Here is a 25,850-nt window from a genome sequence, read left to right as displayed (position 1 = left end):
TGATTGTTATTATAAATTACAATCGGTACGGCGATAAGTCTTTGGAGTAATTTGACGAAGAAAATGTTTATGTCTGAGGTAATGCATGTTGAGAATAAAGAAATTAAATGAAAACGTATCTTTAGACACATTTCTACGAAAGCAGTGTTTTCCAAGCACTGGCCGAAACATACTCAATTATTAATGAGCGTGGCAGCTGCCCATTGTTTGTAGGGCAAAAGTAGTCGATCGAGAAAACGGATTGCAGGAGAAGGCAATTCCATTTGTCCTTAATCAAGAGCCTCCGTTAATTATATCAATTTATTTGATTGTGTCTTTCCGCTCACACCTATTTATGTCTAAAATAGATGCATCGTACGGCGTTTGAGTGAAGGTTTACGTTACACATCGGAGTGGCGATTGTTCCATTTTTCTGTGGTCGACATGAATGGACTGCGCGGAGATGTGAATCCCATTGATTGATCTTCACCAGGATCCCCTCCGACCACAGAAAACAATCTTCAACGACTGTAGGGGGGGATCTACGTTGACAAGAATTAGGATACTTGTGAAATAAGATCCGTATCTCGGCCCATGGTGAGCGTCGTTGTGATAAACCGCGGGGCGGAGGCTCGGTTCGGCTCCACCGTCGGCTGTCGGAGCGGTTCGGCTCTACCGTCGGCTGTCGGAGTGCTCCGTCCGGCTAGCTCCAGCTTCCTGTTGTTAGCCTGGTGAGCTAAGACGCTCGGAAGGGACTCGGGTCTGAGGAGCCTCGACCATCTGAAGGTACGGTTCATCTTTGTCCGTCTCAGACCCCCTACAGACCTGTGGTGTCTCCAGGGTCTCTCCGTTAAACCAGGTGCTATACTCAATCCCCAGGAGCCTCTGAGCTGATCAGTAACATTGGGAGTTAGCCCTCTTAGGACTGTTCAGGGAAATGTGTTGTGTTCAGGGATATTGTGTTGAGGGATATTGTGTTATCCTTTCTAAACTTCGTTGGATTACTTGTTAACATTTCCGTCCCGTTTTCGGGCTAGTTGCTAATGTTTACTCACTAGATACTCTTTTTTTTAATGCGGGGCAGCAGAGTAGTAAAGCTCCAACTGCTTCCCTGGATGGGATCACGGATTGATTATAATTCATAATTTCTTAAATGAGACAAAGAAACTAAAGCTCTCTGGTCACCTGTAGTCCCAGGCGAACGAGGGGGTCTCGGTGTTAGTTTAGTTTCTGAACCTTGATTTTGGTTTTTTTCTGCATCAAATTGGGCATTTAAATGCCACCGAATTAATGCACACCTTTCTAATATAGGAAAGGAGGTGGGTGACGGGACACCGAACTGTCATTAGGAATAACATCTGTCCGTCCACCGCCCTTGTCCCGGCCGCCCCCGCCCGTCTCCGCCATGGACCCCCCGAGGACTCGGTCGCGTTCACGTTCTGGCTTTTATCATTTCGGCATGAACAGCAGCGGCGCAACAAATGGCAACAACACGAACACGGTCGGTAACGGAGCCGTGATGATCAACGCCGGCGGAGGGGGGAACTACTCGCAGCAGAGCAACAACCCCGGCTGGGCGACGCACCACGGGGGACGCGTCTACCCGGAGAGCCAGCAGCAAACCCCGGGGAGCTACCTGGGGCCGGGGCCACAGAGGCACTCTTCCAACGGAGCTCACAGACACCAAGGCGCTGGTGAGCAAGCCTAAACATAATGACTAGTGTCAGGTCCTATGGTCCCTAAACATAATGACTAGTGTCCGGTCCCTAAACATAATGACTAGTGTCTGGTCCTATGGTCCCTAAACATAAGGACTAGTGTCCGGTCCCTAAACATAATGACTATTGTTCGTTTCTATGTTCCCTAAACATAATGACTAGTATCCGATCCTCTGTTCCGTAACATAATGACTAGTGTCCGATCCCTAAAAATAATGACTAGTGTCCGGTCCTATGTTCCCTAAACTTAATGACTAGTGTCCGGTCCCTAAACATAATGACTAGTGTCCGGTCCCTATACATAATGACTAGTGTCCGGTCCCTATACATAATGACTAGTGTCCGGTCCCTAAAAATAATGACTAGTGTCCGGTCCCTAAAAATAAGGACTAGTGTCCGCTCCCTAAACATAATGAATAGTTTCCGTTCCTATGTTCCCTAAACATAATGACTAGGGTCCAGTCCTCTGTTCCGTAACATGATGACAACTGTCCGGTCCCTAAACATAATGACTAGTGTCCGGTCCTATGGTCCCTAAACATAATGACTAATGTCCAGTCCCTAAAGATAATGACTAGTGTCCGGTCCTATGGTCCCTAAACCCAATGACTAGTGTCCGGTCCCTAAAGATAATGTCTTGTAACCGAAAGGTTGCTAGTTCAATCCCCAGCTCCTCCTAGCTGAGTTTGATGGGTCCCTGAGCAAGACACTTAACCCCTAACTGCTCCTGACGAGCTGGCTGTCTCTTTGCATGGTTGACTCCGTCGTCAATGTGTGTATAAACGATGTAAGTCGCTTTGGATAAAAGCGTCTGCTAAACGCCCTAGTAGTATAATGACTAGTGTCTGGTCCTATAGTATGGCGACAAGTGTACGGTCCCTAAAAATAATTACTAGTGTCCTTCCCTAAGCATAATGACGAGCGTCCGCTCCCTAAACATAATGACTACTGTCCGGTCTTCTGTTCCATAACATAATCCCTAGTGTCTGCTCCCTGAACATAATGACTAGTGTCCGGTCTTCTGTTCCATAACATAATCCCTAGTGTCTGCTCCCTGAACATAATGACTAGTGTCCAGTCCCTAAACATAATGACTAGTGTCCGTTCCTATGTTCCCTAAACATAATGACTAGTGTCTGGTCCTCTGTTCCATAACATAATGACTAGTGTCTTGTCCCCTAACATAATGTCTAGTGTCTGGTCCTATGGTCCCTAATCTTAGGGATCGACCGATACGGATTTTTTAGGGCCGATACGATACCGATATTTTTTCATCAGCCTTAGCCGATACGCCGATACCGATATTTAGAGCCGATACTACTTTTTTTTTTTTTTGCTCCCTCAATCATAAAAATTACACTGATAACAAATGTTACAAGTCTCAATTAAAAAAAGGAACATTTATTGAACTTCAATATAAAAAACTATATTTAACAAATAGCAAAAACAGGTGAGGTAGAACAAGTTAAAAAAAAAAAAAAAAAAAAAAAAAAATTGGCGAAAAAAATATCGGCGAAAATCGGCCGCGTATCGACCGATACACGTAAAAAACGCGAATATCGGCCGATAATATCGGCCGACCGATATATCGGTCGATCCCATAATGACTAGTGTCCAGTCCCTAAACATAATGACTAGTGTCCGTTCCTATGTTCCCTAAACATAATGACTAGTGCCGGTCCCTAAACATAATGACTAGTGTCCGTTCCTCTGTTCCATAACATAATCATTAGTGTCCGCTCCCTAAACATAATAACTAGCGTCCGCTCCCTAAACATAATGACTAGTGTCCGCTCCCTAAACATAATGACTAGTGTCCGCTCCCTTAACATAATGACTAGTGTCTGGTCCTATGGTCGCTAAACATAATGACTAGTGTCTGGTCCTATGTCCCTAAACATAATGACTAGTGTCTGGTCCTATGGTCCCTAAACATAATGACTAGTGTCTGGGCCTATGGTCCCTAAACATAATTACTAGTGTCCGGTCCCTAAACATAATTACTAATGTCCGGTCCGATGTACCCTAAACATAAAGTGGAGTGTCCGCTCCCTAAACATAATGACTAGTGTCCGGTCCCTAAACATATTGACTAGTGTCCACTCCCTAAACATAATGACTAGTGTCCGCTCCCTAAACATAATGACTAGTGTCCGCTCCCTTAACATAATGACTAGTGTCTGGTCCTATGGTCCCTAAACATAAAGTGTAGTGTCCGCTCCCTAAACATAATGACTAGTGTCCGGTCCCTAAACATATTGACTAGTGTCCGCTCCCTAAACATATTGACTAGTGTCCGCTCCCTAAACATAATGACTAGTGTCCGCTCCCTTAACATAATGACTAGTGTCTGGTCCTATGGTCCCTAAACATAAAGTCTAGTGTCCGGTCCCTAAACATAATGACTAGTGTCTGGTCCTATAGTCCCTAAACATAATGACTAGTGTCCGGTCCTCTGTTCCGTAACATAATGACTAGTGTCCGGTCCTCTGTTCCATATCATAATCAGTAATGTCCGCTCCCTAAACATAATGACTAGTGTCCGGTGCTATGTTCCCTAAACATAATGACGAGTGTCCGGTCCCTAAACATAATGACTAGTGTCCGGTCTTCTGTTCCATAACATAATCCCTAGTGTCTGCTCCCTAAACATAATGACTAGTGTCCAGTCCCTAAACATAATGACTAGTGTCCAGTCCCAAAACATAATGACTAGTGTCCGTTCCTAGGTTCCCTAAACATAATTACTAGTGTCTGGTCCTCTGTTCCATAACATAATGACTAGTGTCTTGTCCCCTAACATAATGTCTAGTGTCTGGTCCTATGGTCCCTAATCATGACTAGTGTCCAGTCCCTAAACATAATAACTAGTGTCCGTTCCTATGTTCCCTAAACATAATGACTAGTGCCGGTCCCTAAACATAATGACTAGTGTCGGTTCCTCTGTTCCATAACATAATCATTAGTGTCCGCTCCCTAAACATAATAACTAGTGTCCGCTCCCTAAACATAATGACTAGTGTCCGCTCCCTAAACATAATGACTAGTGTCCGCTCCCTTAACATAATGACTAGTGTCTGGTCCTATGGTCGCTAAACATAATGACTAGTGTCTGGTCCTATGGTCCCTAAACATAATGACTAGTGTCTGGTCCTATGGTCCCTAAACATAATGACTAGTGTCTGGTCCTATGGTCCCTAAACATAAGGACTTGTGTTCGGTCCTATGGTACCTTAACATAATTACTAGTGTCCGGTCCCTAAACATAATGACTAATGTCCGGTCCGATGTACCCTAAACATAATGACTAGTGTCCGCTCTCTAAACATAATGACTAGTGTCCGTTCCCTAAACATATTGACTAGTGTCCGCTCCCTAAACATAATGACTAGTGTCCGCTCCCTAAACATAATGACTAGTGTCCGCTCCCTTAACATAATGACTAGTGTCTGGTCCTATGGTCCCTAAACATAAAGTCTAGTGTCCGGTCCCTAAACATAATGACTAGTGTCTGGTCCTATAGTCCCTAAACATAATGACTAGTGTCCGGTCCTCTGTTCCGTAACATAATGACTAGTGTCCGGTCCTCTGTTCCATATCATAATCAGTAATGTCCGCTCCCTAAACATAATGACTAGTGTCCGGTGCTATGTTCCCTAAACATAATGACGAGTGTCCGGTCCCTAAACATAATGACTAGTGTCCGGTCTTCTGTTCCATAACATAATCCCTAGTGTCTGCTCCCTAAACATAACGACTAGTGTCCAGTCCCTAAACATAATGACTAGTGTCCAGTCCCTAAACATAATGACTAGTGTCCGTTCCTAGGTTCCCTAAACATAATGACTAGTGTCTGGTCCTCTGTTCCATAACATAATGACTAGTGTCTTGTCCCCTAACATAATGTCTAGTGTCTGGTCCTATGGTCCTTAATCATGACTAGTGTCCAGTCCCTAAACATAATAACTAGTGTCCGTTCCTATGTTCCCTAAACATAATGACTAGTGCCGGTCCCTAAACATAATGACTAGTGTCCGTTCCTCTGTTCCATAACATAATCATTAGTGTCCGCTCCCTAAACATAACTAGTGTCCGCTCCCTAAACATAATGACTAGTGTCCGCTCCCTAAACATAATGACTAGTGTCCGCTCCCTTAACATAATGACTAGTGTCTGGTCCTATGGTCGCTAAACATAATGACTAGTGTCTGGTCCTATGGTCCCTAAACATAATGACTAGTGTCTGGTCCTATGGTCCCTAAACATAATGACTAGTGTCTGGTCCTATGGTCCCTAAACATAAGGACTTGTGTTCGGTCCTATGGTCCCTTAACATAATTACTAGTGTCCGGTCCCTAAACATAATGACTAATGTCCGGTCCGATGTACCCTAAACATAATGACTAGTGTCCGCTCTCTAAACATAATGACTAGTGTCCGGTCCCTAAACATAATGACTAGTGTCCGCTCCCTAAACATAATGACTAGTGTCCTCTCCCTTAACATAATGACTAGTGTCTGGTCCTATGGTCCCTAAACATAAAGTCTAGTGTCCGGTCCCTAAACATAATGACTAGTGTCTCATCCTATAGTCCCTAAACATAATGACTAGTGTCCGGTCCTCTGTTCCGTAACATAATGACTAGTGTCCGGTCCTCTGTTCCATATCATAATCAGTAATGTCCGCTCCCTAAACATAATGACTAGTGTCCGGTGCTATGTTCCCTAAACATAATGACGAGTGTCCGGTCCCTAAACATAATGACTAGTGTCCGCTCCCTAAACATAATGACTAGTGTCCGGTCCTATGGTCCCTAACATAATCACTAGTGTCCGCTCCCTGAATGACTAGTGTCATTTAGGGGGTGATCCATCTCCCGTGACTAGTGTCAGTCCTATGGTCCCTAAACATAATGACTAGTGTCCAGTCCTATGGTCCCTAAACACAATGACTAGTGTGAGTCCTATGGTCCCTAAACATAATGACTAGTGTCCAGTCCTATGGTCCCTAAACATAATGACTAGTGTCTGGTCCTATGGTCCCTGAACATAATGACTAGTGTCCGTGCCTATGCTCGATTCTATAGATGTAACGGACCCAGTCGACCCCATTCCTGGGCATAGATGTAATCCCTCGAGGGTCTCACTAGCTCCAGGCTTTTAAAAGCTTTTCACCGTCTGCCGATGCGTGGCGGAATGGTGCGGATCCCTTCTCCCTTTTTTCTTATCATTAAACGATACCATCTTCCAACATGCAGGGGTAACAACATGCAAACACAACCAAGGTTTATCAATCATTGTGCCCCAGTATGACAACACATAGGACTGTTTTATTGATGACTGCCATTTATTTAGCAACGTATTTATTACCAATATATTTGACACTCATAGTGCAGTGCGTTCATAGTCCAAACCTACTCATAGTCTCATCTCCTTTTTATGGAGAATAATAGAACAATAATAGAATCCTAACATTACAATACTAGATCCATAACCCATCTATCTATATACTGTCTTTCCAGTCCGCTAGGTCTGCCTTTATTCTCCGTTCAGTGAGCTTCCACTTAGTGCACTAGAACTCAAAGACAAGAAGCCATAAGAAAGGGCTTTTCTCTCTGATAACTAAAACGAGTCGACAAGGAAGAGCCAGACATGGTCCATGTATTTAAGCATCGTCAAATAAGCTGCAATTGAGTTCAAGGCCGCCTGCCTAACCCGTGACATTCCATATGGAAATAATTCCTGTTGAAATTAACCGTGTGAACTAGCACAAACAGCTATCTTTCTGTGTCCCAGGAAGGGGGTGCATTTGTTTAAAAAAGTTGTATGTGTATGTGCATGTGTGATTTTTTTTTTTTTTTTTTTTTTTTTTTTTTTTTTTTTTTTCAATCAGAGGGAATGTTCTGTCTGAGGAGTGTGCACGGTAACCTCCTCCAGAACTCACTTGGTCTTTTTCCACCTTTTCTGAATTGTTGGAAAAAGAGTATATTATAATATAACAGCTCAGTGGACTGAGGTGTAATGAACAAAGCTGTCAAATAGGGCTGTGGACTGTCGGCCATCGTTGCAGAAGCTAGCCTATCTTCAAATGGTCTTCAATCGCTACAGCTCTCCTTTCTGCACACACTGGTACTGCTCGGTATTTCAGTCAGACATTTACACTAGTGGAGCGCTGTGCCGTTCACACTACATCAGAAAGGGCCTGTTTTTAGAATGGCACATTCTATTATTATCGACCTGTTTCACTCCACACCGAGCAGTGTTTAACACGCGACTCTTGTTAGGATTTATTACTTGCTTCGGGATCTGATGTTTTTCCTTCACCATTGTGTGAAGACATTTCGATGATTAGACATGGTTTGCATGCATCAGTGTTGAGTAATTAACATCCTGGATGCATTTGCTGGCCAACCAGGCTGGTGAACCTTTGTGTAGATGAGTGACTTTGATATTTCATATATATATCCTACCAGGGGTCGACGGGCCGAGAAATACACAATTTAGAAGGCAGTGGCAAGTAAAACACATCATGGTTTTGTTCCCAAGTTTTCATTCGAAAAACAATTTTGAGATCCGGTTGTTCTCTTTTGGTCGTTACGTCTTCTGGTCTATTGATGTTTTGATGGGAGAGTGTTTGTCCTGTGATGGCTCATGTCTGACGCCTCCGTCTGTTCTCTCTGTGGCCTGCAGGGGGAGTGCTCCACTTCCACCCAGAGAACATGTGCAGTGAGGACCGCGACAAGGTGGGAGCCCTCCAGTCACAGCAACTAGAGCTGATATAGAGCTGCCACCAGCAAAATGAACGCATGGGATTCTCCTTTGTGATGACTCACCAATATCATTAAAAGATTGCAATGTATTTTCTGACCATTGTGCGTTGCGGGTTCTGTGTTCAGATGGAGGACAGCCCGAGCCCCAAACGCCCACGTCTGTCCCAGCAGTCCATGTTGGACCTAAGCACCACCCCCCCCTCCAATCCCTCCTCTCCCATTCGTCCTTGGGAGCTCCCGCCCAGCCGCCGGCCACACCCTCACTACATGCCTGAGAGGTGCCACACACCTGTTCGCAATCGCCGCAGGTAAACATGACGACACAATAGCTGTGTTCGAAATCGTTCCCTATCCACTCACTCACTATTCCCTATATAGTGTTCATGATATAGTGCACTATTTAGGGAACGAACAAACGAGAATTCGGACACTACGCTTAAGATTTCTAAACGTCATTTGCGTCAGTAAATGCGCCGGGTATTTGTGTGACGCAGACAGATGCGCCAACATCATGTAAACAAACCGGGCACTCACGACGAAAGCTGGAGGTTGTATTGATGTTGAATGTTACATTTCCTTGTTGGGGGTAACCTGAACTGCCCCCTGCTGGGGGTAACCTGAACTGCGCCCTGCTGGGGGTAACCCGAACAGCACTCTGCTGGGGGTAACCTGAACAGCACTCTGCGGTGGGTAACCTGAACAGCACACTGCGGTGGGTTACCTGCTCGTGGAGGTCCAGCACCATGCTGCTCTGCTGGCCGTGGTGGGGGTGGTGCAGCAGGCGGGGGGACAGGGTGGGGGAGTGGTGGAGGGGCCGCGGGGACAGGTTGGGGGGGTGGTAGCCAGGCCGCTCCTCCCGGGGGGTCTGGCTGTAGGGCGGGGCGTAGCTGGCGAGGGGACAGGGTGGGGGAGTGGTGGAGGGGCCGCGGGGGCCTTGTTTATTGAATGTTAAATATTCTATGTTAAATCCCAAATAAATTGTTGACATTTCTAAACGAAAGCCGGAGACTCCATCATTAAATGTATTCGTTTTCGCGGTTATTCAGCTTCTTCTTCTCCTCCGGGAAAACACGACCGCATTGCATTGTGGTATACGGGAGTAACATGTAGTGTACATCGTATGTACCCTATTTTAAGTCCACTATATAGTGCCCTATATAGTGCCCTATATAGTGGACCACTGAGAATTCGAACACCCTACAAAATGGCGTGCACCCTATTTAGTGCACTACATCCATGATAGGGAACGATTTCGAACACAGCTAATGTTTCAGAGAGTTGAAGTTGTGAATGTTACCCTGTTTAAATCAGCGATCGTATATATTGATCACTTTAATTCTCATTGAGCATTCAAGCAGTTAACCATAACGATGTACATTTTATAAATCATACGGAAATAGTTGTTTCAAACCTCTGTAGAGTTAATGAGCTTTGGTGAATCAAAGGGAGCGATGAAGGCATGTTGTCTGGTGGCCACTGCTCAGCAATGGTTTATTTCATCTGATGTCTAGTTGCAAATGAAATAGTTTTATACAGCATGAACATAGAAGATTTTTAACAAAGTTGATATCATATATCTAATAAAGCTCTAATTTAAATCTTGGTTCCAGTCCTCCAATGAGACGGCAGCGTGGTCGCAGGGACCGCCTCGCCCGCCACCACCACCACCACCACCACCACCACCACCACCACCACCCGCACAACCCCCACCCCCACCCCCCCCATCACCACTACAACAACAACAACAACAACGGTGGCGGCAGCAGCAACAACAACAGCAACCACCACCTCCTGCCGCACCACCAGCACAGCCTCCACCCCCACCCCCTCCACGGCCCGTCGGTCGGCCACCAGGACGAGAACTACCGGCTCCCGGCCCCCCCGCCCAGCTACGCCCCGCCCTACAGCCAGACCCCCCGGGAGGAGCGGCCTGGCTACCACCCCCCCAACCTGTCCCCGCGGCCCCTCCACCACTCCCCCACCCTGTCCCCCCGCCTGCTGCACCACCCCCACCACGGCCAGCAGAGCAGCATGGTGCTGGACCTCCACGAGCAGGTAACCCACCGCAGTGTGCTGTTCAGGTTACCCACCGCAGAGTGCTGTTCAGGTTACCCCCAGCAGAGTGCTGTTCGGGTTACCCCCAGCAGGGCGCAGTTCAGGTTACCCCCAGCAGGGGGCAGTTCAGGTTACCCCCAGCAGGGGGCAGTTCAGGTTACCCCCAGCAGGGTGCAGTTCAGGTTACCCCAGGGCAGGGGGCAGTTTACTATAGAATAAGGTACTAAATATTAGGGGTGGGAAAAATAATCGATACTTCGATGCATCGCGATTCTCTCTAGAATAGGGGTGTGCACGGGTACAGGTGTGCACGGGTACACGTGTAACCGGTTAGTAAATCATAACCGTTTAGGAAAATAAGTAAACGAAAACCGTAAAAAAAAAAATCAACGCGCCATTGTTTCAATGGGAATCGCGACGGTCCATAATTTCAACATAAAGTTGACATATTTATTAGTGCTGTCAAGCGATTAAAATATTGAATCGCATTAATGTCATAATTAACTCGCGATTAATCACACTTTTTTTTCTATTCTAAATATCCCTGGAACTTTCGTACAAAACTCTTGCTCAGCAAAGATGGGAAATACTATGACATTTATTATTTAAACCAGTATGAATATTCCTACCATACGTAGGCCTATACACATTACCAGTCTATCGAATAACGGCCACTAGGGTTGCCACGGTGTGGACATTTTCACACCGAGTAATACGCTCGTGTCAACACCGGTATAAACGGTATTAACTTTGAAACTATAGGTCAACCGCCATCTTCTCCGTCAACTCTCCTCTCACACTCGGTGACAGCGGCTGGCAGTGCGCCAATTCTCGGCGTCTTATAACGTTCTATATATAATAGTATTATATAATTTTATATATCATAATATCACGGCCAAAAGCTCTGTGCGCCTCCGGATGGCCGTAGCGCGGGGAGCTCACTTAGGGATTGGGCTTCGCGGGTTTGTTTACCGGCGTTGCTATGGTCACCGGTCTTGTAAGGAAGCACGTCAATTCTCGGCGTGACAATTCTCCCGCACAGAGCAGAACTGTGGCCTATTCTACACATTTTAATTTTCTTAATTATAATTATATTCATTTTTACTGAATTTGTTTTTTATTACGAAAAAAAAACGGTGTTGCCGGTGTGCAACACAGAGTAATCGGTGTTGGCCTCAACACCGGTAACGCCGGTAATACTGTATACCGCGGCAACCCTAACGCCCACACATACACACACCGCAAAGTGCTGTTCGGGTTACCCAGTGCAGAGCGCTGTTCGGGTTACCCACCGCAGAGTGTTGTTCGGGTTACCCACCGCAGAGTGTTGTTCGGGTTACCCCCGGCAGGATGCTGTTCGGGTTGCCCCCGGCAGAGTGCTGTTCGGGTTGCCCCCGGCAGAGTGCTGTTCGGGTTGCCCCCGGCAGAGTGCTGTTCGGGTTGCCCCCGGCAGAGTGCTGTTCGGGTTACCCACCGCAGAGTGCTGTTCGGGTTACCCACCGCAGAGTGCTGTTCGGGTTACCCCCAGCAGAGTGCTGTTCGGGTTACCCCCAGCAGAGTGCTGTTCGGGTTACCCCCAGCAGAGTGCTGTTCGGGTTACCCCCAGCAGAGTGCTGTTCGGGTTACCCCCAGCAGGGTGCTGTTCGGGTTACCCCCAGCAGGGTGCTGTTCGGGTGACCCCCGAATTATTTATTAAAAAAAAAAAAAAATCATTAATTAATAAAAAAAACGTTTAACCGTGTACACAAAAAAAGTTATTGTGTAACCGTTTACAATTATTTGTAACCGTTCACACGTTCACTCTAGAACGATTCCGTCTCGATGCAGATCAATTAATAATCGGAAATTATTTTTATTTTATTATTTATTTGTTCGCCTGCTGCAACATTCTGTTCCCCAGAGAGGGATCATTTTAGTAATTTTAAAATTATTAGGGGTCCAAGCCAACAGGTTGGAACCCTATTGTTTTTTTGTAAGGATTATCATTCTTCCCCCCCTAAAAGTGGTACCACAGCCCAAACCGTAAATGGTGCAGACACGCCAATGGCATGACTAGATCCAGCACCGGCACCGCTACTCAGATAACAAAATCCAGACACGCCGGTCCCTAGGTGGTGCTATACCAAGGAATACGCGTTTGGGACTATAACTCCCACACCGAACCTCCCACATTCAAAACCTTATACACACATATTCACTGGAGTCTGCTGCATCTTTTGGCGTAGGCCACGCCCATTTGCGTCTATAATTTTTTTTTTCAATCGCGAAAACCGCTAAACTGCCTTTTCCCTATAAACGCGCAATAAACGAGGAAATTGTATATCTTCTAATTGGCCCAAGGAATGTTCTTCAAACTATAAGGAAACCATCAAGGGGCAAACCCGAGTCTATATAGAAAATATAGCCAAGAATTAATAATGTGGGCGGGAGTTATTTGGCAAAGGAAAATTGTCTTTGGAAAATTTCGCCAACAGGGCGGCGCCAAAAATCGACGACATTGTATGTCTGCGTTTTAGGCTATAACTCCCACACCGAAGCTCCCACAGTCAAAAACGTTATACGCACAGATTCACTGGAGTCAGCTGCATCTTTTGGCCCATTTGCGTCAGTATTTTCTTTATGCAAAATCGCGAAAACAGCTAAACTGACTTTTCGCTACTCCTCCCACATTTCTTGCCCAATTGACACCAAACTTTGCACACAACATCTTCAGACGCACACGACAAGAAATCAGCATAACTATTTTGATCCGACCATCGTTGACGAAACGGTAGCGTTTTGAATATATGTTTCGCGTTGCAAATCAGTAAAAACTATTTTGATCCAACCGTCGATGACTAAACGGTAGCGGAAAATGCGTTTGGGGCCGAAACTCCCACACCGAACCTCTCACAGTCAAAACCTTTATATCCACAGGTTGTTCACGGTAGCGTTTTGAATACTTGCTTCGCGTTGTGCTGGCGCAATGCACATTTCTTGTCGCGTTGTGCCGGCGAAATGCACATTGCTTGGACCCCTGCATAACTGCTTGCAGTTCTAGTTTAATTTATCTTCAGTGTGTATTGGCCAATCTGATTTGTCTTGACCCGATTGCGATTCAGCCTACGCATAGCATGCACGCAAACTCACAGCCAGACACAATAACTCCTTTTAATTCAAGAACAGCTTTTTCTTTAATGACATAGAAAAGAGAAAATATTAGATAAGTTAAATCATCTGTTGATCATCTTTAATGATCATCACAAAAGTAGGAAGTGATTATCAAACTCTGAGTAGCAAACTCAGATGTGAATGTTTGTATATTTGAAAATCACGCATGGAAATGTACATACAATAAAAAATTTGCATCGAGATGCATCGATAATCGTTTTAGAATCGAATCGCCGACCTCATAATCTGAATCGAATCAAATCGTGGAGTGCCATGAGATTCCCACCCCTACTAAATATACCAGAGGTGCAAACTCGTCACCTTTTGGCGAAATTCTGTTTTTCACCACAACTAGGGAATCTGCTAATAGAGAAATTGGGGGTTAGAGGGAGGGGGGCGGGGCTGTACGTCCCAGCCAAGTCATCAACGAGTACTGGCCAATGAGAGGCAGAGTAGGGTGGGTCACTAGCCATTGAGAGGCAGAGTAGGGTGGGTCACTAGCCAATGAGAGGCAGAGTAGGTTGGGTCACTAGCCAATGAGAGGGAGAGTAGGGCGGTTCTCTATCCAATGAGAGGGTGAGTCACTAGCCAATGAGAGGGAGAGCAGGGTGGGTTACTAGCCAATGAGTGGCAGAGTAGGGTGGTGGGGGTGTGTCTCATTGTCATAATTTCACAGAAATACATCTTTAATTGGAATGGATGTGGGCCTGGTGGCCTTCCGTTAGGGGCCTGGAGGCCGTCTGCTCAGGGGCCTCACGGAAGGCCACCAGGTCCCTGAGCATACTGACTGAGTGCTGAGCATCGTGCTGCTCTCCTCTTCCACCCAGTGTATCATATCAGAGGTCAGCCCGGTCTCCGTGGTGTGATGATGATAACCCCCCCCCCCCCCCCCCCCCCATGTGCAGGGTTCTCCTCCGGTGTCATACCCCATGTCCCCACCGGGGGCGCCGCCGGGCCTGCCCCCCCGCTCCGCCCCCCAGCAGCTGCCAGCGTGTTCGGTGGTCTTCAGCGGACAGCACTACCCGGTCTGCAACATCCCCCCTCCTCCGGTGAGTGCTGTGTGTCTCATGTTTGGTCTGATGGCCCATAGTCTCAGTTGGCGGGGCCCCAATGTGTTGTGATATTTCTGAGGGCCGTCCAAGTAGCTTCATTAATCTGTGTACAAACAGGGCTGCCTCCATCACTGGTTCTGCTCATTGTTCACTCTCTCTCTGTCTCCCGTCTGACTCTCTGTCTCCCGTCTCTCTCTCTCTGTCTCCCGTTTGTCTCCCTGTTGCCCGTCTGTCGCTCTCTCTGTCTCCCGTCTGTCTCCTGTCTGTCTCCCTGTTGCCCGTCTGTCTCTCTCTCTGTCTCCCATCTGTCTCTGTCTCTCTTCTCTCTCTGTCTCCCGTCTCTCTCTGTCTCCCGTATCTCTCGGTCTCCCGTCTCTCTCTCTCTGTCTCCCATCCCTGTCTCCCGTCTGTCTTTCTGTCTCCCGTCTGTCTTTCTGTCTCCCGTCTGTCTTTCTGTCTCCCGTCTGTCTTTCTGTCTCCCGTCTGTCTCTCTGTCTCCCGTCTGTCTCTCTGTCTCCCGTCTGTCTCGCTGACTCCCGTCTGTCTCTCTGTCTCAAGTCTGTCTCACTGTCTCCTGTCTGTCACTCTGTCTCTGTTTCCCCCTCTCCTGTCTGTCTCCCCCCCTCCCATCTGTCTCTCTTTTCCCTGTCTCACCCCCAGGTCCTCCAGACCTGCTCGGTACAGCACCTCCCCGTGCCCTACCCCTTCCCCTCGCTGCTCTCCAGCGACCCGGCCTTCCTCCTCCCCTCTCCCCACCTCCAGCACCCCCCGACCCACCACCACCACCACCACCACCTCTCCCACCACCCCCCCCACCTCGCCCAGCCCGCCCAGTTCGGACCCTACCCCACCCAGCAGGCACGCTCGGTGAGTTGAGATGGATCCATTTCTTTCTATCATAAACCACAATAAACCATAATCAGTGATGTTGATAGGTTTTCAATGTAGTGAGTCCCCGGGACCCACAGGTGGCGAGTTGGGTGGGTCCCTGAGAAATTCAATGGGTCCCGACTCCCCAGTTTAAAAAATGTGTTTCTTTTTTATTAGGGGTCCAAGCCAACAGGTTGGATCCCTATTGTTTTTGTAAGGATTATTATTGTTAGGGGTCCAAGCCAACAGGTTGGATCCCTATTGTTTTTGTAAGGATTTTTCCTATTATACTTACCTCCCTAAAAGTGGGACCACAGCCCAAACCGTAAATGGTGCCGACACGCCAATTGCATGACTAGATCCAGATGTCTTCGGACTATGCAGACGACAAAATCCAGACACGCCGGTCACTAGGTGGCGCTATACCAAGGAATACGCGTTTGGGGCTATAACTCCCACACCGAACCTCCCACATTCAAAACCTTGTACACACAGATTCACTGGAGTCTGCTGCATCTTTTGGCATAGGCCACGCCCATTTGCGTCTAGAATTTTTTTTCGCAAAATCGCGAAAACCGCAAAACAGTTTTCTCGCTACTCCTCCCACATTTCTCGACCAATCAACACCAAACTTTGCACACGGCATCTTCAGACGCACACGCAAAGAAACCCTCAGACAGTTTTTTGATCCGACCTTCGACGACGAAACGGTAGCGTTTTCAATATTGGTTTATTAGCTAAATTTGACGTGGAAAATCAAAAATCCCAAAAAAAACAAAATGAGACATCGGATCGAGTCCACATTTGACACACATGTCGGGGCTAGCCTTAAGGTCGTTCGATAAAAAATTCCGAAAATTTCGCCATTAGGGGGCGCAATAAACGAGGAAATTGTATATCTTCTGCAAAATTTCGCCGCGAAAACGCCACACTGACTTCTCGCTACTCCTACCACAATCAAATCCTTTGTATCCACAGGTTCAGGGTAGCGTTTTGAACACATGCTTCGCGTTGTGCCGGCGAAACGCACATTTCTTGTCGCGTTGTGCCGGCGAAATGCACACTTCTTGGACCCCTGCATAATTATTTTTATACTTCCCGCCATAGAAGTGGTACCACAGCCCAAACCGTAAATGGTGCACACGCGCCAATTGCATCACTAGATCCAGGTACGGCACCGCTACTCAGATAACCAAATCCAGACACGCCGGCCACTAGGTGGCGCTATACCAAGGAAAGACGCGTTTGGGGCTATAACTCCCACACCGAACCTCCCACAGTCAAAAACTTGTACACACAGATGCACTGGAGTCTGCTGCATCTTTTGGCATAGGCCACGCCCATTTGCGTCTATAATTTTTTTTCGCAAAATCGCGAAAACTGCAAAACTGTTTTTTCGCTACTCCTCCCACATTTCTCGCCCGATCAACACCAAACTTTGCACACGGCATCTTCAGACCTACACAAAAAGAATTCCTGCATTACTTTTTTGATCCGACCTTCGACGACGAAACGGTAGCGTTTTGAATATTGGTTTATGAGCTAAATTAGACGTGGAAAATCCAAAATCCAAAAAAAATCAAAATTACACATCGGATCGACTCCAAGTTTTACACACATGTTGGTGCTAACCTTAATGTCGTACGATAAAAATTTCAGAACATTTCGCCATTAGGGGGCGCCATAAACGAGGAAATTGTATATCTTCTACAAAATTTAGCCGCGAAAACGCAACACTGACTTCCCGCTACTCCTACCACAGTCAAATCCTTTGTATCCACTGGTTCAGGGTAGCGTTTTGAACACATGCTTCGCGTTGTGCCGGCGAAACGCACATTTCTTGTCGCGTTGTGCCGGCGAAATGCACACTTCTTGGACCCCTGCATAACTGCTTGCAGTTCTAGTTATACTTACCTCACTAGAAGTGGTACCACAGCCCAAACCGTAAATGGTGCCGACACGCCAATTGCATGACTAGATCCAGATCTCTTCGGACAATGCAGACGACAAAATCCAGACCTGCCGGCCACTAGGTGGCGCTATACCAAGGAATACGCGTTTGGGGCTATAACTCCCACACCGAACCTCCCACATTCAAAACCTTGTACACACAGATTCACTGGAGTCTGCTGCATCTTTTGGCATAGGCCACGCCCATTTGCGTCTAGAAATTTTTTTCGCAAAATCGTGAAAACCGCAAAACTGTTTTCTCGCTACTCCTCCCACATTTCTCGACCAATCAACACCAAACTTTGCACACGGCATCTTCAGACGCACACGCAAAGAAACCCTCAGACAGTTTTTTGATCCGACTTTCGACGACGAAACGGTAGAGTTTTGAATATTTGTTTATTAGCTTAGTTTTACGTCGAAACGCAAAAATTCAAATAATACCAAAATTAGACATCGGATCAAGTCTAAATTTTAGACAAATGTCGGTGCTAACCTTAATGGCGTTCAATACAAAATTCGGAAAATTTCGCCATTAGGGGGCGCAATAAACGAGGAAATTGTATATCTTCTAATTGGCCTAAGGAATGTTCTTCAAACTATAAGGAAACCATCAAGGGGCAATCCCGAGTCCATGTAGAAAATATGGCCAAGAATTATTAATGTGGGCGGGAGTTATTTGGCAAAGGAAAATTGTCTTTGGAAAATCTCGCCACAAGGGGGCGCAAATAAACGACGAAATAATATATCTCCTAACTGGCCAATGGAATGTTCTGAAAACGCGTTTTAGGCTATAACTCCCACACCGAAGCTCCCACAGTCAAAAACGTTATATCCACAGATTCACTGGAGTCAGCTGCATCTTTTGGCATACGCCGTTCCTCAATTTCGAACACATGCTTCGCATTGTGCCGGCGAAATGCACACTTCTTGGACCCCTGCATAACTGCTTGCAGTTCTAGTTATTATTCTATTTCTTAAATTAAATTAATAGTGTTAAACTCCTTGATGGTGGTATGATATGGTTAGAGCTGGAGTACTCAACCGTTCATGTTTAACACTAGAAACGCCGGGCCATTTTTACTTACTCCTAGCGCCGCAAGAGGGGTCAAATGACCCCTAAGTCATTTTAATGAGAGGCTGTGCATTTGCACATAATGATCACTTGGTGGCGCCAATGAGCTATTACAGCGCGAGCGCCACATTTGTGTGTGCGTGTGTGTGTGTCACAAGCCTAGTCCTCACGATTTTGTCATAAATGTACATATATTCAATCAGAAGGATTGCAAAAAAATCCTGTTTGATTTGCTCATTCGACACGAATGAGCACAGCATCGAGGAGTGGAAACGTGGGTTTATTTACTATGAAGTTCGTATTTTTAATTGTTGAAATGAAATCAGCGGTGACGAGCTAGTTGTTTTGGTAGCGGCTAAATTAGCATGTCGCGATACTTTGTACAGGGGATCACGTCTGCGCCGAGTAGAGCGCAGAGGGTTGAAACAGCGCTTGTCCGATCTGCTCACATGAAGGTTTCTTTGGCAAGTTACTGTGATTAAACACGAGTTGTTTAATGTTCACTATGTATCGTTTTTCATGGGGAAAATGAGATGCGTCCCCGGGACGCATGGATAGTGAGTTTAGTGCGTCCTTTCAGATTTTAATGCGTCAGGGACGCAGGACGCGTACCTAGCAACATCACTGCATAATAAACAATATGGTCCTATACAGTAAGATGGAAGAGCATATATTACAACACTTAGAATATGATGATCATAATTAAAACACCAAACCACACTCACCAACCCAATAGCTACGTTGCACTCATTAGTTTTGATACTATTATGGTTGCCATAATGACGGCAGCCGTTGCAGCAGATCGAGAACGAGGTGGAGTTGCTGGGCGACCACCTGTCCCTGGGGGCGGGGCTCCACTACCCCTCGCCGCCCCACCCCGCCCTCGCCACGCATTCCGCCCAGCTCCACTTCCTGTCCCACGACCCGCTGCCGCAGGAGTTCTTCGGCGTGGTGAGTGCTGAACCAGCCCACTTTGGTTTTTGGTGCAACAGTTTTTTTTTTAAGCCATAATATGTAACATTTCACTATGAAGATATCGATGACTGGCGACTTCATTAAATAAATCCAGAGTAAACAGACCTGTGTTGGCGATGCCAGAAATACCACAAAACTGTAATAGATTTTAAAATGTTCAGAATCTCGACCCGTCCTTGTGTACAGATCTCATTTTGAGGGGTCTTCGGCCCATGTTGCTGATGCTCCTCCTCTCTGAGCCTTAATGTGTAGCGTCTTCTCCTCTCCTCCTCTAGTCGTATCCAAACTTCATGCCCCGGCGGATCCAGGGCCGACGGTACCGCTCCCAGCAGCCACTGCCGCCCTCGCCTTACCACCCCAGCTTCCTGCCTTACTTCCTGTAGGTACCCAAATCTGTCACTGACTAGACCCCCCATCAAACAGGGGGGTCCTGTTCTTTAAGGCTCTTTATTGTATGTATAATGTATATCTTGGTGTTGGCCGGTAATACCATATATGCTTCAGAGTGGGAGGAGTGGTCCACCCACTTTCTTATAACAATATATTTAATGTATTTCATTTGAAACTCTTACATTTACATTTAGGGCATTTAGCAGACACTTTTATCCAAAGCGACTTACAAGAAGTACATTTGTCATAAGAAGTGAAACAATATATCGCTGTCAGTACAGTAAAGATGTTCATAGAACCAAGTGCAAGTGCTAACAATTGCTAGGCTAAACCATTCCCCATGTACAGCAATGCTAGCAGCTACTGCAGATGTTACACAATTAAGTACTATGAAAAAGTGCAATGTAGAAGGGCGTACATTAAGTACCAGGACGTACAACATACAATGGTGGCCAGAAGGGGCTGGGTAGCTATGCAGAGTCGGGGTGAAATCTGAACAGGTGAGTTCAGAGTTCTTACAAAATAATGACCAAGTTTATTAGTGAAGTATATAGAGGACAGTTGTATCAGATGTTCCATCTACCCAGTCTCCCTGAAGTAGTTTTAAACGTCTTCCTCCAGGTCCATGCTGCCCGTCCAGACCACCGGCCCGGCCATCAGCCTGGAGCTCGACGTGGACGACGGGGAGGTGGAAAACTATGAGGTCTGAGCTTACCTCTCAGGAATAAACTAAAGCCTGCAATGTGTCCTCAATGTGTGTCCCCTGGTGTGTCCTCCCTGTCCCCGTCTGTCCTCCCTGTCCCCGTCTGTCCTCAATGTCCCCTAGTCCGTCCTCACTGTCCTCCATGCAGGGTTCACGTTAGCCGGCTATAGCCGGACATTGGCCGATTGCACGCACGCATGGCCGGTATAATAAAATGTAAACGGCCCACATGTCCGAGAAAAAAAAGAAAGAAGTTTGCATTTATGTATGAATTAATCAGTAGCATATGAAAACCAGTAGAGGTTCGTGGCCGAGCTCAACAGGGGGAACACGAACGTGCATTCAGGAACGCGCGCAGTGCATCCGCACATGAATACACACGTCACTACTCGGTGGCCACGCTGTTGAACGCTGATTGGCTGTCATCACGCGAAATTCGCGTCAAAGTTGAAATATTTAAACTCAACTCAAATCCTCGTGAAGTCGCTCGCCTGTGCACGGCGAAAGTGTGGCGAGACAAATCAAAACTTGTCGCCGGTTTTCTCTCGCGAAGAATTCGCCCGATATGCATCTCTACGTTCACTTTGTATGGGATCTTGTCGCCCCGTCGTGTTTGGTGTGAACGCACAAATCTTTCCCGACTGGGCAAAGCTGGCCAAAATCGCCAGTACAATCCCCATGTCCAGTGTTCCTGCGGAACGAGCCTTTTATCTCCAAAACAGGTTTAAAACATCTATCAGAAACCGCCTAGCTGGGGTAAAGATGAGGCTGATGCACATATCGAGCCTTGGGCCGGGGTTGAAAGACTTCAACTTTTCGCGAGCAGCGGAGCACTTCCAAGCCATGAAGTTGCGCCGAAAGTACCTGCAAGAATTGCAATTATCGAATGAATTATTTGTCCCCCACTGTGTCCTCACTGACCCCCTGTCTGTCCTCACTGTCCCCCTGTCTGTCCTCACTGTCCCCCCCTGTGTCCTCACTGTCCCCCCCCTGTGTCCTCACTGTCCCCCCCCTGTGTCCTCGCTGTCCCCCCGTCTGTCCTCACTGTCCCCCCTGTGACTTCACTGTCCTCATTATCCCCCACTGTTTCCTCACTGTCCCCCCCTGTGTCCTCACTGTCCCCCCTGTTTCCTCACTGTCCCCCCCTGTTTCCTCACTGTCCCCCCCTGTGTCCTCACTGTCCCCCCCCTGTGTCCTCACTGTCCCACACTATGTCCTCACTGTCCCCCCGTCTGTCCTCACTGTCCCCCACTGTGTCATCACTGTCCCCCCGTCTGTCCTCACTGTCCCCCACTGTGTCCTCACTGTTCCCCGTCTGTCCCCAGGCCCTGCTGAACCTCGCTGAGCGGCTGGGCGAGGCCAAGCTGCGGGGCCTGACCAAGGGGGACATAGAGCAGCTGCCGTCCTACAGGTTCAACCCCAACAACCAGCAGTCTGAGCAGACGCTGTGAGTTCCCCGGGACATGCCCACATTACACCATGCCCACGCTACATCACGCCCACACTACACCATGCCCCCACACTGTGACACGCCCACACTACACCACGCCCACTCTACCCAACACCCCCACGGTATGACACACGCTCCCACACGCAGCGCTACAGAGGTGTGAGGCGATGGTGTGCGATCATTACTCTGTCTGCAGATGTGTGGTGTGTAGATGTTGTGCGATCAGGTGTGTGGTGTGTAGATGTTGTGCGATCACTCCTCTCTGTGCAGGTGTGTGGTGTGTAGATGTTGTGCGATCACTCCTCTCTCTGCAGGTGTGTGGTGTGTAGATGTTGTGCGATCACTGCTCTCTCTGCAGGTGTGTGGTGTGTAGATGTTGTGTGATCACTGCTCTCTCTCTGCAGGTGTGTAGATGTTGTGTGATCACTGCTCTCTCTCTGCTGTTGTGTGATCACTGCTCTCTCTCTGCAGGTGTGTGGTGTGTATGAGTGACTTTGAGTCTCGCCAGCTGCTCCGGGTCCTGCCCTGCAGCCACGAGTTCCACGGCAAGTGTGTCGACAAGTGGCTCCGGGTGAGAGAGAGAGAGAGACACACACACACACACACACACACACACACACACACACACACACACACACACACACACACACACACACACACACACACTACTGCAACACTAGTGTTTATATTTCAGTGTTATTTTCTTATTATTCTGCCTGCTTTCTACCTCTAAAGATGATTATAACAAGCAGGATAATTCAACATCTTTTCATACATTTAACAGAAGTGTCACTTTAACCTCATCACCTATTTCAGAGGTTTTTTTTAGAAAATAATTTATCCAAAGTAAATAGAATATTTCTCCATAGCTGCAAGGGCTATAATAGGTAACATTGGTTTCAAAATAAAGATGACACCTGTGTGATTGGTGTTCAATGTGGGTACTGCTTTATTAGAGTGCATAGAGCTAGAACAAAGCATGAGGCAAAGGTATAATTTCCGCCTGAAATAAGTCATTTTTTAGATTGAATACCAATTAGTGCATTATCTTTTGGGAGCCCTATTATACTACATGGTACTATATAACTCTATAGTACTAGGTACTTTATGGTACTACATATGGTACTGCTGTGTGTGTGTGTGTGTGTGGTCAGCGTGTGAGTGCAGTGGACGAGCGAGCGGTAGCGTGCATGTAAGTTTAGTGAAGTAATGATTGAGTCCGGTTGTGTGTAAAAGAATAAAGCACCCGGCAAGAATCGGTGGCCGCTTCATTCCGACCATATTCCGACCTATAAGCAGACCCACTGCCGGTCAAAGTGAAGGGTATGTTGCCCCTGAGAGATCATCGGCCCTGGAGGGAACGCGTCTGGGACAGCAGAAAGTTGTAACACTAACCATCTCGTAGTCAGAGGTGTGTGTGTGTGTGTCCTTGAGTGCTTTGAAAGGCGCCCTCAAATACAATTTATTATTATTACTATAGGGCCCTATAGTACGATAGGTGCTTTGATCATATCACAGCATCTCAGGAGTACCTGGGTCAATATTTGATGCAAATAAAGTGAAGTAGAACTAAGTTGAAGGTTTTAGTGGAGGTAGGTTTAGGAGTAATTTCCAAATAAATCCAATTTGGCCTTATAAACTTTGAGACCCAAACAGGTTGCACCATTTGGCCACAGGATGGCAATGACATGAGTTCTGATTGAAGGCATTAACCTGTTTGCTCTGAAACCCTCAGCTGCTATCCATTGATCGTAAACACTGTTTAGTTACAGAACGGTGCCCAGACACTGGATTATCTGTCTGGTGGTTTTATGCGATCAAGCTTTGATCAACATAGGTCGATCAAAGTTGTATAAATAAAATGATATCTATATATTGTGCCTCTAGTTGGCAGTGATACGGTTTGCACTAGTGGTATCAGTGCAGCCTCAGCTTTCACACGATGTATAGATCATTTTAGGTTTGAGTAATCATAACCAATGTTAGCTCATCAAAAACAATTCAAAGTTGAAGAGCTAATCCTTGTAGGGAGGTTTCCAATGACTGCTTTCTCATGTGTTTGAAATGCCTTAAACATCTTATGCAATCGGGGGGAGGGGCTTAATGTGGCGAGGTGGTCAAAGGTGTCCTCTTAACTGGGACCCCTCTCTCTGTGTGTCCCCTCACCCTCCTCTTAACTGGGAACCCTCTCTTTCTGTGTGTCCCCTCTCCCTCCTCTTAACTGGGACCCCTCTCTCTGTGTGTCCCCTCACCCTCCTCTTAACTGGGACCCCTCTCTCTGTGTGTTCCCTCCCCCTGCTCTTAACTGGGACCCCTCTCTCTGTGTGTCCCCTCACCCTCCTCTTAACTGGGACCCCTCTCTCTGTGTCCCCTCACCCTCCTCTTAACTGGGACCCCTCCCTCTGTGTCCCCTCACCCTCCTCTTAACTGGGACCCCTCTCTCTGTGTGTCCCCTCACCCTCCCCAGGCCAACAGGACGTGCCCCATCTGCCGTGCCGACGCCTCGGAGGTGCAGCGTGACTCTGAGTGACCACCAGGGGGAGACTGACACTGTTACTGTCCGTAGCATTTCATCACTGCCCCAGTGATCTCCCTCGCTGCCCCCCCCCCCACCCCCCCCCCAGAACCAACCCCCTACATGTTACAAGCACGTGCACATAAACCCGCCACCCCCCAAGCACTTTTTTTACTTTTTCCCAGTTTCCTCTCACCGTTTAAATCCCTCTTCCTGCCATTCATTTGGTTTTGGTAGGTGTCCATTTCTTAATTCTTTCCGATTGTTTTGCCTTTCTATCTCTTGCCCGCACATCTCCCCTCAGCACTGAATGTTCCCCGTCTGTCCGCTCCAACCTCTGACATAGACATGTCTGTCAAACCTCTGACAGACATCTGTCTGTCAAACCTCTGGCACAGACTGGCAAAAGGTTATGCTGCAGTGTGCATGCGTGTTTTTCTCTTTGTGTATGTGAGACTGTGCAGGCAGTTCTTTGTGTGTGTGCGTGTGTGAGCTTTAGAGCTGATTGGTTGTTTCTACGATGTGTATGACCAGAGTAACGACTTATGAGAGTTTTTTTTCCCCCTCTCGTGTGTGTGTGTGTGTGTGTGTGTGAGACTCCTTTTCTCTAGCTTGATACTTAGGGTCCATACTGCCTCTGGAATGCATGATTAATCAGTTTGTTTTATTAGGGCTTTTGAAATTATTATTAAATATTGTGAGTGATTTTTTTTTTCTGACTGGCAGTTACCTCATCCTCATTCCGTTTCTTTTCATGTTTCACTATTCTCTAAAGTTTTGTGCATTATACATTTTCCCTTTTCTTTGGCTGTCCTATCAAAGATGAGTTTGTCTGACTGCGGTGGCACGTGTGTATGTATGTATGTATGTGTATATGTATAAAATTATGAATATCTGTATACCAAAAAATAAAAGGCTTGATACAAACTTTTTTACCTCCTTTTGGTATGGTTTTATCTTTCATTAAAAGGGGTGATAAATACTTTTTCGACTTCCCTTTGCTTCAGATATTATGTTATATGACGTATGTATAAATGTTCTACATCTGTTAAGCTAGGAAGCTCTAATGGTGCGTTCACATCACTGGAAACTGTGGGAAACATTTTCGCGACGTCGGAAAATTTGCGTGAACGACACCTCATGACGCCGTTATAATTCTACTTACGTTCGGCGACTCGGGACACATTTTGATAACAGT

The 25,850-nt window shown here is 46.8% G+C and overlaps 2 protein-coding genes across 5 annotated transcripts in view; both read left to right on the top strand.

The window, feature by feature from the left end:
- LOC115552251 (zinc finger CCHC domain-containing protein 7) overlaps nt 1-114 on the top strand; it is a 15,467-nt gene extending 15,353 nt beyond the window's left edge. Inside the window, exon 8 of the mRNA XM_030368167.1 lies at nt 1-114. This exon is cut by the window's left edge and continues 830 nt beyond it. The gene's annotated coding sequence lies outside the window, so the exon portion shown is untranslated.
- Nucleotides 115-241: 127 nt separating this feature from the next.
- LOC115552250 (E3 ubiquitin-protein ligase RNF38) lies at nt 242-25,585 on the top strand. Of its 4 annotated transcripts, none has more exons than XM_030368164.1 (13): nt 242-765; nt 1,291-1,673; nt 8,388-8,440; nt 8,594-8,775; nt 10,078-10,522; nt 14,578-14,721; nt 15,385-15,591; nt 19,421-19,570; nt 19,870-19,973; nt 20,606-20,687; nt 22,013-22,134; nt 22,609-22,708; nt 24,605-25,585. In XM_030368164.1, exons 2-13 carry the CDS (start codon nt 1,385-1,387, stop codon nt 24,665-24,667), a joined length of 1,941 nt encoding a protein of 646 aa, XP_030224024.1. In that variant the 5' UTR covers nt 242-765; nt 1,291-1,384; the 3' UTR covers nt 24,668-25,585. The 4 variants fall into 4 exon arrangements, with proteins under 4 accessions (XP_030224024.1, XP_030224023.1, XP_030224022.1 ...); XM_030368163.1 differs by having other exon boundaries at nt 19,418-19,570; XM_030368162.1 differs by having other exon boundaries at nt 19,409-19,570.
- The last annotated feature ends 265 nt before the right edge of the window (nt 25,586-25,850 follow it).

This window comes from Gadus morhua, chromosome 10 (assembly GCF_902167405.1).
Source record: "Gadus morhua chromosome 10, gadMor3.0, whole genome shotgun sequence".
Taxonomy (NCBI): Eukaryota; Metazoa; Chordata; class Actinopteri; order Gadiformes; family Gadidae; genus Gadus; species Gadus morhua.
Note: the sequence above shows the minus strand (reverse complement) of the source record. Positions and strands in the feature narration are given on the sequence as shown.

Excerpts from the sequence above, each read along its gene's own strand:
- LOC115552250 (XM_030368162.1), top strand. The coding sequence starts at position 1,385 with ATGGACCCCCCGAGGACTCGGTCGCGTTCACGTTCTGGCTTTTATCAT. Across the intron at positions 14,722-15,384 it reads GCAACATCCCCCCTCCTCCG|GTCCTCCAGACCTGCTCGGT; the intron begins GTGAGTGCTGTG and ends TCTCACCCCCAG. Across the intron at positions 22,709-24,604 it reads GTGTCGACAAGTGGCTCCGG|GCCAACAGGACGTGCCCCAT; the intron begins GTGAGAGAGAGA and ends CACCCTCCCCAG.